We start from the raw sequence: 13,654 nt of genomic DNA, 5'->3' as shown, positions 1-13,654 counted from the left end.
TGGTGGTAGTCGCATTACACACGGTGGAAACGCCTGAGTATTACGTCAATAGACCGGTACCACCGACGTCAAAGGAAAACTGTGGCCTTCAAAATAATGGGGCCTGGATAAATTGATTTAAGAACGTTAAGGTGGTAAAAGAAAAGTATTGGTTAATTGATGACAGCAATTAGTTAAGTTAATAAAAAATTAAAAAATAATAATACTGTACGTTCCAACCAGACTCATAGAAATGGGGAAACAAACTATTATATTATTTCTTTGATTACGGAACACATACGCTAAACTGGATTTAAGTGCTTATTTTCCTCTACGAGCAGCGAGCACACAAGCAAGCCGTTGTCAGTCAGTGACTAATGTAGCAAACTTGACACCCCTGTCGGAGGAATGAAGTTTGAAGTGAGAGGGAAAAAAACACAACCAGGAAGTTGAGCAAGGGGAAGCGCACTACTCTTTCGTGTAGTAATTCTGTTGAATAATTCAAGCTAATACAAACGGTGTCAACTTCGAAGAAAGTCTATCGGTTGTTTTTTTAGGGAAAAACTGCGCTGTTTGCAACAACATGGATTATGACCCGGTAAGGAATATTCAAGTTCGCTTGAGTTCTCTGGTTGAGCTTTTGTGCTTGACGTCGTCTAGAATTCCGTGTGTGTACTGTATAATGAGTTGCATCTGTCATAACGTGTTTAATGGTTAGTTTGTAAAAAGTTACAAAGCCATATAACTTCATTCACATTCAAGAGATAGGTCAAACAAAAAGACGCCACTAAGATCCTGTTGGACGTCTTGTTTTCATTTCCTTGTCGAGAACCAAACTATTATCGTGCTAAAACGGATACTAATTTCACGTCCTGGACTGGTCTAAGTACTACTAACTTAAGTAACGTTGCCTGAGCTTAATTTGTCGTGTTCATACTTGATTTTGACACATAACATGGTTATATTTCGTTAACTTTTGTCGTAATGTACCAAGTGGGCCTCAGGATGTTTCACTGCCAACTGGTGCATGCAATTCGATCAGTTAAACTTAGTACTGGGTGACAGAACTAATGTTAACTAAATTGTTTGAAAATACAATTATTGCGTATCTTCCAAACGGTCTCTCTGCGATCGTTTTGTTTTCTTGAATTTGGCGAATGAGGACATTAATCCTAATTCAATCAAGTTTATGGCATTATTTTATTGACTAACACACAACTAAAGTAAATTGTTGTAATTTACAGATGGTCACGTTTTGTGAGACCAAAATTTAAAGAAACCGTCATCACATAGTGAGACAAATGGGGAAGATTGAAGCGATCAGCTACATTCCACCCAACCTGTCTGGGTCCCAAGTTCCAACTGTGCTATTGGATGATGCAGTATGTTCTGTTTAGCTGTGACTGAATAGGGCAAAGAAGTAAAACTCTGGGTTACAGCTAAATATTTTCAAACTCAAATAACCTTGAAAGACTCGTATATAATTGCTACACCAACACATGCCATCCAGATTCAACCCAGACAGCATGTGCTATCTGAAATAATGCTTCAGATTACATCACTGTTAGGAGAAAAGCAACCGAGTCAGAAAGTATGTTAAATGGCACTGTTCCACATAAAATATGTGCTATCCATTTTGTGTCGCCTTTTGCAGATTGTAGATCTGGGGCGTCAAGCACATTTTAATTCAAGGGCCCCTTTCACCCAAATTTCATCTCAAGTGGGCCTGTCCAGTATGTCAGTGGCCTAAAAATATATGACATATATATAACTAACGACAAGTCAAAATATTTGCGATCGGTTGTAATGTCATAATTTGACGATCTGTCAATGACTTATTGTTCAAATTTGCAAAATAAGTCATTATAGCAAACACTGCGGGAAACATATTCAACCTAACACATCGCCTACGCTAAGGCTACTATATCTTCAAAACAAAGTTTACCAAATAGAACATTGATGAAAATGCAAATATCCTTAGTAGACTTTTACTTTGAAGTTGGCCCACGTTGTGGCTTGACGTTTAGCTTGTCTTATCTTTTTCGACGTTTTGGATTTTCTTATCGTAGTTTTTATTGACATTAAATAGTTGCGACCCACACCAACACAACACTATCCTGAACTCATATTCAATCGCTAATTTAGTACGCTAAGGAGCCACTAGTTAATTACGTTGTCATTGTATGCTACGGCACAAATCTCCGATGTTAATGGATAGCAGATAGCTGTTAGCATTAGCAACGAATGCCTGGTAAATGTAAGTAAATGAGTTTGACAGCTATTAACTGGCTTGCTTTCTTTACTTCTTTTTAACTCATTCACTGCCATTGATGGCTAGAGACGTCAAAAATTCATTTGAAATATTTCTATTAGTTTCACATTTTTTTCCACTTTTGTTAACATGAGTATGAAAACCTAGAAAAAAATGTATTGTACATTTAAAACAGATATAAAATGTGTGATTCATTTTTAGTTTAAATAATTAAGTGATTAAACTAAAAAGAAAATATTAAAAAATTAGAGATGTCAGACGATTCAATTTTTTAATTATAATTAATCTCATGACTTCAATAGTTAACTCGTGACTAATCACATTTTATATCTGTTCTAAATGTACAATAAAAAAAATCCTAGGTTTTCATACTCTTGTTAACAAAAGTGGGAAACTAATAGAAATTGTTCAAATGAATTTTTGACGTTTGTAGCCGTCAATGGCAGTGAATGAGGTAATATTCTGGACCTAGGCTACTTTGTAAATCACGCTCCATGTTTAAAGGAAAGGAATGTGCCTTAAATTGCACTTTGAGGTCTTTTTCCTTAGGGGGAAAAAAGACAATAAATAAAATGTTGTCTTCATTTATTTTATAAAACACTTTTGGCCATAAATAAATAATAATAATTAATTAAAAAAAAACATTCACCTCAAAATGTCAAATATAGCCGTTTAGATTTTAGGAGCATAACTTTAAGTCATTAATACCTTGTTATGTTATACATGGCCCATGTATAGAATAGGAATGTATTTGCCTCATATTGCACTTAAAATTGTGTTCCTAAATCCTAAACAGACATATTGGACATTTTGAGTTGATTTATTATTTATTTTGTTATTTTAATGGGCAAAAGCGTTTTACAAAATAAATGAAGACAAAGTACTTTTTAGTTTTTTTTGTTGTTGTTTTTTTTGCTGATTTGAAAAACGATCCAATCCGCAAGTCAAATTCATGATCCGATCTGAATCGTGACTTTTTTGATCTGTTGTACTACTACCAGCAGCACAAAAGTTAAGTAATTATTAGAACAAGTTCATTTTTAACCAACGTGTTTTTAGTTGACTGACCTAACCCTAGCAGCGTGTCCCGGGAACCTGTTTCAAAATAACCCGGAGTTCCTTGCCTCTAAAATCAATTCACAAATGATTTATATACTGTAAATGGTCATTTGCAGCCAATAATTCACAATAATAAACAATTCAACACGAATTGAAAAGACACGCGTCACAACAACTCCATCCTACCTTGTAGCAGAAGTGAATGTTGTCAATTGTCATAAACCCGGACACAGTGGCCAAGGTTTGTAATCCAAACAGATAATCTTCAATTCCGGGATCTCTTTCTTTAGTGAGTCTATTTTTACTATCAATTTAATTTAATGTATTCATGCACTAAAGCGTGTCACATTGACTCGAGACTAAACACTCATGCGAGTAACCTCGTTCCCACCAGAGCAGAGTGACGGCGAGCCGTGATTAATGTAAAAGTTGTGAAATGCCTTGTATGCAATAATGTAAGCTAATAATGTATTATAAATAATGTATTTTTTTGACCACTCCTCTGTCATCAATTTCATGTGACGCCTATGAAAGACGACAGGCCACATCATTGTTTCAAAAATGAACTGTCTGCCTTAGTCGCAGAATACCACCACAATTTTTAATTTTATGCTCTTTTAAGTGGGATGAAATTCAAATAAAATATGGGCTATGAAATAGGAAACTTGAAGACTAATAGATCATCGCAATGGTCCTCCCAAAGTAAATCTCTTCACCGTATAATGCACTAAAACCGCAAGGGAAGTTCACCTTCCCCAAAAATACCGCCCCACAAAAAAGTGGTGAATGATATACTGCTGTGTGTGCATTTCATTGACTAAATATGCGCTAAAATACCTTCATCTTTTGTTCGGAATGAGCTATTTATCACAGGTAACTGACTTGACTTCCTCCTTATTCATGCCCGCAGCGCCACAGCGCTTTGACACACGCGGCGTCAAGTGCATCTATGAGGAAGCGTAGGGTGGGTTGTTCCACTACGCGAAACTGGAAGGTCATTGGATTAATGCTGGGCTTTATCGTGCCCTCGGACCCTCGGCGTCTCTGGGAGTCAATGAGGCGGTGGGCTGGCCTGGACGCTCGGCTTCTGCATGATCATTGGATGATCTGTCTTGAGGCGAAAGGCCTCTTTGATTGACAGTGAAATAAGAGAATCAGCCATTTATTTATTTATTTTTCAATATAAAACTCCACCACGGCTTTTCCTAAGTTCCTAAGGTGACTTTACTGATCCCCAGCGATTAGCGTTGTTTGGCGACTCTCGTGTCACTCTGCGGTTTCTTTCCCCAATGAGCTACCTGCCTTGGTCACACAGTAGTGTACCCTCGTAAGAAGCTCCACCTGCTAGAAAGCTGCACATCATGGCAGGTAATATGAATTTTGTTTACCACATTTTGGTGAAGCCATTTGTTAGTTTTCCTTACAAATACAAAAATTTGAGTAAATAACATTTGAGGATTTGCCCCCCCAAAAAAAGAGCTTCCCCTCCGTGAATGACCAGCAGCCGCCACTGACTCAGCGCATATTTGGAGTGACTTGTAAATACAGTACTGTACAGTATGTATAGTGTGGTGTTGTGTGTACATAAAAAAACAAACTGAAAATATTATTTTTCTTTACATGATCATTGGATGAAATAAAATTGACTTTCCAGTGGTCTTTCAACAGTTCCTGAATATTTGGGGTCGATATATTTTTCCCAACGTACTTTGGACATTTGAAAGATATACGGACCAAAGTTTATATATTTTTTAAATATTGCCAACACCTGGTATTTGAACAGTGTTGTAGACTATTTTATTTCTGCTTTGTCAGTTTTTTTTCCCAATAATGTAGCTGAACTTTACATAGATAAATAAAAGGTTTGTTCTTCGGTTTTAATAGCATTTCAGTGGAAAGCAGTTATAGTAAATATACAGGATCACATCAAATTATACTGAGGCGAGGACCTTAGGACCATGCAGACTTGTTGGGGGAGAGATTTTTACCACAATGACTTATAAATGAAAGGGCAAGAATGAGAAAACATTGCAAGTTGATAGAATCATTGACAAGAATGGAGGGGAAGAACGCTGTAGAGGACAGTAAATGATGCAGCAAAACCTGTTTCCTAGAGACGTAATGTTTACAGTCTAATGGAGACTCATGGGACTTGGTACCTGTATGTATACTCTGGAACGCCAGACTGCTATCATATTTCTGCTCTGTGATCGCTCGACAGTTATGTGAGGTCACTGCCTTACTTGCTGTTGGCCTATCCAGAGATGGCAAGCACCAGCAGAAAGTCCTAGGCAGACTTGCAAGCAACTGAAAGGCATCTCAGAGCCAGCAGTAACTGATGTGCATGTTGTCTACATGGCAGATGGTTCATTTCAGAAGCTTTTATTATTTGTCAAACAGTCATAACAGAGAAAGAGCATGCCCAATGCAATGCGATGACCTAGCAAATACAGGAAAAAGAAATCATCCATTCGGGATTGTGCCATTATCTGTATGGGCATTTTTGAAGTTCCATTTTAACATTAAAAAAAAAAAAGTTAACTACTGTTAGCATTAACACAATAATAATAAATGCTTAGTGTTAACTTTGACAAAGTCATTAGACATGCGGCATACAACACTTTTGTGGATTAAAATTCTTGTCACAAGTGTAATTAACCACTCACTGTATAACATATACTATTTAAAAAAGAAATCTGCTTAACATTAGTCTTTGTTGAAAAGTCATTCACCATGATGCGCTAAGTTCTTTGCATACACAAATGAAGCAACAAAGTTATAAAATGTCCATAACTTGTTCCAACATAACAGAAAGAGTTTTGGCCCATGCAGGTGACTGTTCTACCGGCAATTAGCAGCAGATAGCAAAGTGATCTGGTGTGTTTTTCCGCCAAGTCACCACCTTTGTTCAGATTAAGGTTCCTCGATAGCCTTTTTTAATTTGGAGGATGATAGAGTTTATAAAAGTATTGATTTACTCCACTTAAGGCCACATAATATTCTATACAACATAAGAAATGTAACTTTCAGGCACTATATGTGTGGAACATTAACATGGCTTTGTGGTTACAAGATTCGGTTTCTACTTCTAATAAAGTTAAAATTTCAAATTTTACTTTTTGTTTGAACAACTCACTTCAAAGAGTTATTCACCTTTCAACATATGAACGTTAACAATTGAAAACAAGTACTGATATATGAAAACGTCTTATGCACTTGGGTTACAATAACATAATTGCTGAAAGATTTATTACAGTGTAAAGATACTGCTGCTTTAACTGGGACTAATTAATTACCAAACTTCTGGTCTGTGGTAGGACCTCGTGTTGTAGTCAAGACCATACGAACCAGTACCAAGGCATTATTGAAAACTACAGAGTATCGAGACTGAGACAAGACCAAGACTGTATACATGAGAAATAAAAACAATAAAATGACTCAATATATTTCTTTTTTATCATACATTATACAGCATATTATAGTTTTGTGTTATTACATTACATTTATGGTTGATTCACATTGCTTCTTTTTTTTAAGCAAACCGCAACTTTAGGTTGTGTGTAAAATGGTGACATCCCTGTTAATTCCTCACCACGAGTTGTAATGCTCACAAGAACATTGTTTGTAGAAGTGAAAATATGAGCTAAAGATTGACAGACAAATTGAATGGTTTTATTTAACTAAGAGGTTCTCTACAGTATTATACATGTGTAGTGTGCATGACGGCAACCGCAATTGGCAAACATTGGCCAATTTGCCAAAGATTTTTTACAGATGTTAAGAGCTACATATATTAATCGGTTGAGCCCTAGTCTATAATCTTCTCTATAGATAGTCAAATTGTATGGTTAACAAGACTTCAGACAGAATCCTTATCTTATACATCCATCCATGCATTTTTCTATACCACTTACCCTCATTAGGACCACGGGTGAACTGAAGCCTATATCAGCTGACTAAGGCTGGAACTCAACTTTCGCTCAATCACTGGGCATGTAACGATAATCAACCATCCAAACTCATTTACGCCCAAGTACAGTTGAATCAGTCTTCACTGAACTTAACATGCATTTGTTTGGAATGTGGGAGGAAGCCCGGAGTACACGGCGAAAACACACACAAGCACAGGTAGAACATGCAAACTTGACATAGAAAGGCCGCAGCTCGGATTCAAACACACAACCTAGAAGTTGTCAGGTGGAAGAGGCCAACCACTGGTTCACTTTACTGCTGTTTTACAGTCTAAGTTCAGCTGAGATCTACGCAATATGTTGACGGCAGATTGAACTCCCATGTATTGTGAAGCTTTACAGGCGTATTTTCCCGAAAGTTGAAGTCAGATTCCAGGTTGTACACCTTCACTTAAGGGGGATTTGACTTCACAGGTTTCATTGTGGTGACAGATGCTTCTTGAAAGAAATGTCATGCACATCAGCAGCACTGTTAAATTGGACCATAAATCTGTGTAACTATGACATAATTGTCTCGTAATGTCAAGATGATAGTAGAGTTTAGGCAGTAGAGCTTTATAGTAACATAATCATAGAATACACGCCAAACATGATGAGCCAATTTTAATTTGACGTTAAATTGTTCCAGAATTTTTTTGTAACTTGTCTTTTTTTTCCTCTTCTGTGCTTAGGAGCGAGGGGGTGAGGTTTCACAGGCAGAACAGATTGATAAAATGGAGTCTTTAAGGAATCAAGTAGATGATGTGAAAGGCGTGATGACGCAGAATGTGGACCGAATCCTGGCCCGAGGGGAGAGATTGGATGACCTCATGGGCAAGTCGGAGGATCTGCAAGACGGGGTCAGTCGTTTAATTTATTTATTTTTTGAGAAATAAATGGGATTTGCTTTGTGGACTGTGTATTCAGACAAACAGAGGCTAGTGACATCAGTGATTATCAGCCAAACCTGAATAACGAGTCAACAGAGCCGCAGCCCCAGAGCATTGGCATAAATCTTCTTTGCTTTTGTTATAGCAGCTGATATACAGTTTACAAACTAAAACTACCGTATTTTTACAACCATAAGGGGCACCGTATTCAAATGGGAAGTCTCATATATGTGTGATATTTTTGGACATTAATCTGTATGGCATCCTCACCTAAAGTGGTGTGCAATCAGCCCTGACTTACCGCATACAGCGTCCTGTGACCCGAGACCCAGTCCGGTTTTGGTCGAGACGAAAGTAGTCTGGCAAGTTGGCTGAGGTCATGGAAATAAAGCGTTTTTCTTCTAAAAACAATTTGTGTTTAAAAGTGATAAATTTGCATCACAAAACTGCACATAAAAAAAAACCCTTTTCTGTTCGTATCACTGCGCGGCGCGCTGCATATCCAGCTGACAGACGCGCATTCCACCGTAATTATAACTTTTAAAACTCACGATAACATGTCTGACTACAACGACAATGTTATTAGCACGGAGCCAAGGGAGTATCTTTATGAAACCGAATACTGTATACTGATGCCGATATTCGTCAGATGGAATTAGAACGGGCAGAAAGAGGGAGCGATGAGGGATAGAGAAGTGGTACAACTTGATCAGCTGTAGCCCCGCAAGAGCAGGTGACTGTCACTGACAAACTTGTTTGAAGTGCTCAGAAAGCGGTAAAAAGTGTGCAGAGATTCAGGGAAATTTTTATTGGTACAGTCTGGGAAATCACGCGTTCACACCATTTCTACATTTAGAACAATATAATAGTGTATAGTGTGACGTGTCACAAGAACGCTGCCAGCAGACGTGGTTGGTAATCTCACTTTTGTATTTGTCTCCACACAACCGGCTACTGTTGGCCGCAGCCAACGCCGAACACAAGAAACTTAACTCGCAAGCCGAATTAGCACACATTGCCAACAATGTACGGATGAGTCCCTTTCCACCGCGAGACGTGTGATGCGTTCACAAACACTCAGACACAAGAATACAAAACAGAATGTGCAACACAGGAACACACAGCGCAATCTTAGTTATACAAGCTTATACAGTACAGTTTATACAATCGCAACATTATATACTAATGGCTCTCGCTCTCCATTAGCTCTCTCGCATCAGGTAAACACTTGGTTTGTGCGCGTTTGTCAGCTGGATGAAGTGCGCCGCGCAGTAATACGAAAAAGAAAACAGAGCCCAGCGGTAATGGAGTCTATTTTTTTTATTTTTTTTTCTGATGTGCAGTTTTGTGATGCAAATGTATCACTCCTTTGAACACAAATTGTTTTTAGAAGAAAAATGCTTTATTTCCGTGACCCCAGCCAACTTGCCGGACTACTTGACCAAAACCGGACCAGATCTTGGGTCACAGAATGCTGTCAGCGGTAAGTCAGTGCTGATTGCACACCACTTCAGGTGAGGATGCCATACAGATTCATGTCCAAAAACCCGAACTATCCCTTTAACACACATATCATTGGGTGCAGGCATTGTAAAACATTGGCTAGCATGCTTTCCCGCTAACAGTTATGCTAGCATGCATGCTAGCATATGTTTTTAAAAAGGCAGCGGGAGCAAAACTGAGTTCGGTTGTACGTTATTAAAATATTTAACAATGTACTCGCGTTACTTTTGACCAATCCTCATCCACAAATCCCTCGAAGTCCTCATCTTCTGTACTCAAAATGAACAGCTGGGCAAGTTCCCTATCAAACACGCCAGGTTTCCTCTCATCATTATCAGTCACTCTCATTGCCGTGCGGTGTTGTGCCAAAGTATCCGTAAAGTAAAGTAAAAAAAAATATCCGCAGGTACAACGCATGTTTGGCAATAAACACATGAAGAACACACGTGTGTTTATCGGTTTTAGAAATAAATACTAAAAAGTATTTATTGTGGAGAAACAAAAGAAAGGCAAGCAGTCACATACTGCTTATTTCACAAAGCAGGTTTAGTGAGAACCCTGGTTCAAGAAACCCTGAAATGTGGGAAACTGCGTCTTCTGTTTCAGAAAGGGAGGTAACTGAAACCAAAGAAAAAGAGGTAACTCTAACCTGTTTCATAAAAAGAGGTCATTTAAGCTCTTGGTCAGTTACCGTAGCAACATTGTCCATGAATCAAACCTAGGCAGGTTTTTCACAATGAACCTCGAGGTTTTCTCTGTCCCCGCCTCCTTTCAGCCACACATGACATCTCATTTCCTCATTCATAAAGTCCGCTGCTGCAAGTTTTTGCGTAAATATGCCTATAGTCTATAGCGTAAAGTCTTTTGTCACGAACATGGCATGTCCTTTTGACAACGACCCTATTGATGAAGGTGCCGCATTATTGCGCAGGGAATTAAATATTCGTCGCAAAATTGTTATCAGACCGCGCATAGATATGCTGGCATTTCCAGACAGTTATCTTTTTGAGCAGTACCGTTTCACATCACAGTCCATCATCTACTTACACAACTTAATCAGTCCTTACATTTGCAACATGCGCTCACATCACAGCACATATTGTGTGTTGCGCTCCACTTTTTTCTTATAACCGTTTGAATAATGTTTTTATATTTCATCTTAAGTCAAGTGCGCTTCTTTCCTGCAGAATTGCACCTAAATGGTGTTGAACGTTCAAATTTGCCATATGATTGATCCCATTAAGATTTTATTTGGGGGGGGGGGGGGGGGGAGTGAAAGTCTTATCCCCGCTTGAACTTGTTGACCTTTTGCCACATTTCAGGCGTCAAACCAAAGATATTAAAAAAATTTTTTTTTTTTTTTGTGGGACAAAGCTGGCCACATTTGTGAAGTGGAATGAAATGTATATGATATTTTAAACTTTATGGTAGAACACGCAGTGTTTTTATAAGCCCGGTGGCCCGTCAAGCTTTACTTGACTATGCCACTAGTCCTTTGAAGGATGCTTATGGATATATTCATCCACAATGCTGTCCGTTTTAAGATGACCTCCCATTGTCTGACAGTGTCAGAGCATCAGACGTTGGTTGAGCTGAATGCTGTCGTCTCCCTTTGTGTCCAGGCGAAGCACTTCAAGCACACGTCTCATAAAGTGGCTCGCTCCTACTGGTGGAAGAACGTCAAGCTGGTTGTGGTCATCGTGGTCATCGTCCTCATCATCGTGCTCATCATTATCCTCCTGGCCACCGGTGTCATACCCGTCAGTGCACCTCTGCCGCCGATTGTCGAACCCACGCCCAGCCCATAAAAACATGCATGAAGTAATTGTACATAAAGATTGAATTTAATCATTGAGCACATTCCTGTTGTGCGGTTGCAAAATAATAGAATATGTTAAGCAAATTGCTAACTGTCTGTTAAAATGTTTCTTTTTTTTTAGGCGGAGTCTAACAGTAACTTTCAGTTTTTATTTGATCGTGGGTTTTTTTTCTCATGATTTGGTGTTAGTAACTTTATTGACTGTTCAGCTCATTTATTTCAAAGTATGGATAATGTGCTTGAATAGGTTTAGCACACAAACTGTTCAGGCCTGAAAGAGCTTCAGCCGTTATGTGTAAAGAAATGACAATGGGGAGTCATTTTCTTTACGAATGGATGTTAACTTGTTGAATGTATGGATGTTATTTTACTGTAAAGAGAGGCTGAGATATTTTAGGTGTACCCAAAACGTGAGAATTTGGTGGTTTTGAAGCCATACAATCTACAAATGCTCGTCATTCAATTTAAATGTCCATTTAAATTGTTTCTAAAATGCAATGTACATATAACACTTTTTTTTTGTCAAAACTAGCTGCTTTGATGGGTCAAATGTATGATGTGACAATTAGGCTATCGAAAAATCCCATCATATTTGTTTAACTGTAATTTTTGTTACTTTTCTGAAGGAGAAATCGATTCATTTTAGCATTCACAGAATCGGAACCTTGTTCTTGTGTCACCAGCCATTTTGTGCCCATTTATGTCTTCGTTCTTGTTGCGTTTGCATTCCCCCTCGCCACTCCTAGTGGCTCTCCTGCTTTGTTTCTTTGCCTTGTAACAAGAGCAAAGGAGGGTTTCTCACTTAGCCATGCAAACTTTAACATGGCAAGGCAAGAGACCCTAACTTGACCAGCAGGGTCGATCATTTAGGTTTGATGGTTCCTCTTGAGCTGCTCATACTAAACCAAGATCCATTTGTCTTACAGCTTATAATAAGATTATTTATGAGAAATGTAAAATGAATGTTTATGTGCAAGTGTGGATATTGAAACCTGCCATTCCACTGCACTGTTATCTCGAAGGTCAATTTAATTCCTTGTATATAGTAGAAATTTTCCCGTTTATGTGTGTACAGTATATACAACTGTCTTTCAGCTTTTTGTTTATGAGTGTCTGAGATTTAGGGGTATTTATTAAATGCATTATGTTGTTAGTAGTTTTTTTTAAATCAATTATGAGCTGTGTTTGTATCAAAGACCATTAGGGACTTTTAACATCAACCATCACCAGCTTAACCTATGATCCAGCTTTTTCCAACTCAAAATCACTTGCATTATGTATTGGTTTTACTATTCTTACATTCAATAAATGTTTTCTTCTCGTGATCTTTTATTTTGTGTCGTCATTTACAACCAACCACTGACCTGCATAAAATCAATACAGCGGAACTGCTTTTCCATTCAAACAAACTCAGAGCTGATTTTCGCACCACAAGTACAGGTGTGGCTCATTTTCCAACTCCATGTAAACCAATTATGCTCGCCATGGTCTGTGCTCACACACACTGTCATTAGATTTACATCTGGGATGGTCATCTTAAATGCTGGAGGGTGCCACAATTTTTCATCAGTGTTCCGAGAACGGGGGAGGCACATAGGACCCCACTCTTCCTAACCAGATGTATAACAAAAATGCTATTTTAAATATGGGCAAATTATGCAATATTAAAACGTTTCATTTTGAGCCTACATTTTTGCATGTATAAAAGATCCACTCTCCTAACCTGACAACAGAGTGTTTGAAGAAAACAACAAAATAACCTCTTTGTGTAATACCCCCCAAGTGCAAAGGGTTCTCTCGCATAAAAATGATCATTCAAAGGACAGCACAAAACTGTTGAACAAGAAACCAACATTAAGTGCAAGGACTCATTTTGTGCATTTTTTCCACAACAATGATTTCACTCAAATTTGGAATATGTTTGTGGAAATAGGATTGCCCTGCATATCATTCTGAAGACCAACCAAAAATGAAGGTGTTATACCACATTTGGATTACATTTCATGATAAGAAGTTTATTATATCCATACTGTATACTGGATGCTTGTAGAGAGAGTGTCCATTTCTTAAATAATAAAAAAAAATCTTCTCCATAGTCAGCAGAGAGGATCACATTTATCCATCCGTCCATACACAAAACCGCATCATTCAATTGCTCCATAGTTGTGCAGTAAGCTATTAA

At 38.1% G+C, this 13,654-nt stretch overlaps 1 protein-coding gene across 1 annotated transcript; it reads left to right on the top strand.

Annotated features, from left to right (window-relative positions):
* Positions 1-328: 328 nt before the first annotated feature.
* vamp8 (vesicle-associated membrane protein 8 (endobrevin)) lies at positions 329-12,797 on the top strand. Its single transcript, XM_077561590.1, has 3 exons — positions 329-577; positions 7,953-8,120; positions 11,276-12,797. Exons 1-3 carry the CDS (start codon positions 563-565, stop codon positions 11,459-11,461), a joined length of 369 nt encoding a protein of 122 aa, XP_077417716.1. The 5' UTR covers positions 329-562; the 3' UTR covers positions 11,462-12,797.
* Positions 12,798-13,654: the final 857 nt, after the last annotated feature.

Source organism: Vanacampus margaritifer, chromosome 3, assembly GCF_051991255.1.
Source record: "Vanacampus margaritifer isolate UIUO_Vmar chromosome 3, RoL_Vmar_1.0, whole genome shotgun sequence".
Taxonomy (NCBI): Eukaryota; Metazoa; Chordata; class Actinopteri; order Syngnathiformes; family Syngnathidae; genus Vanacampus; species Vanacampus margaritifer.
This window is presented reverse-complemented; position numbering and strand designations above follow the sequence as displayed.

Coding starts and splice junctions, on each gene's coding strand:
- vamp8 (XM_077561590.1), top strand. Junction 8,121..11,275: donor CGGAGGATCTGCAAGACGGG/GTCAGTCGTTTA, acceptor CTTTGTGTCCAG/GCGAAGCACTTCAAGCACAC.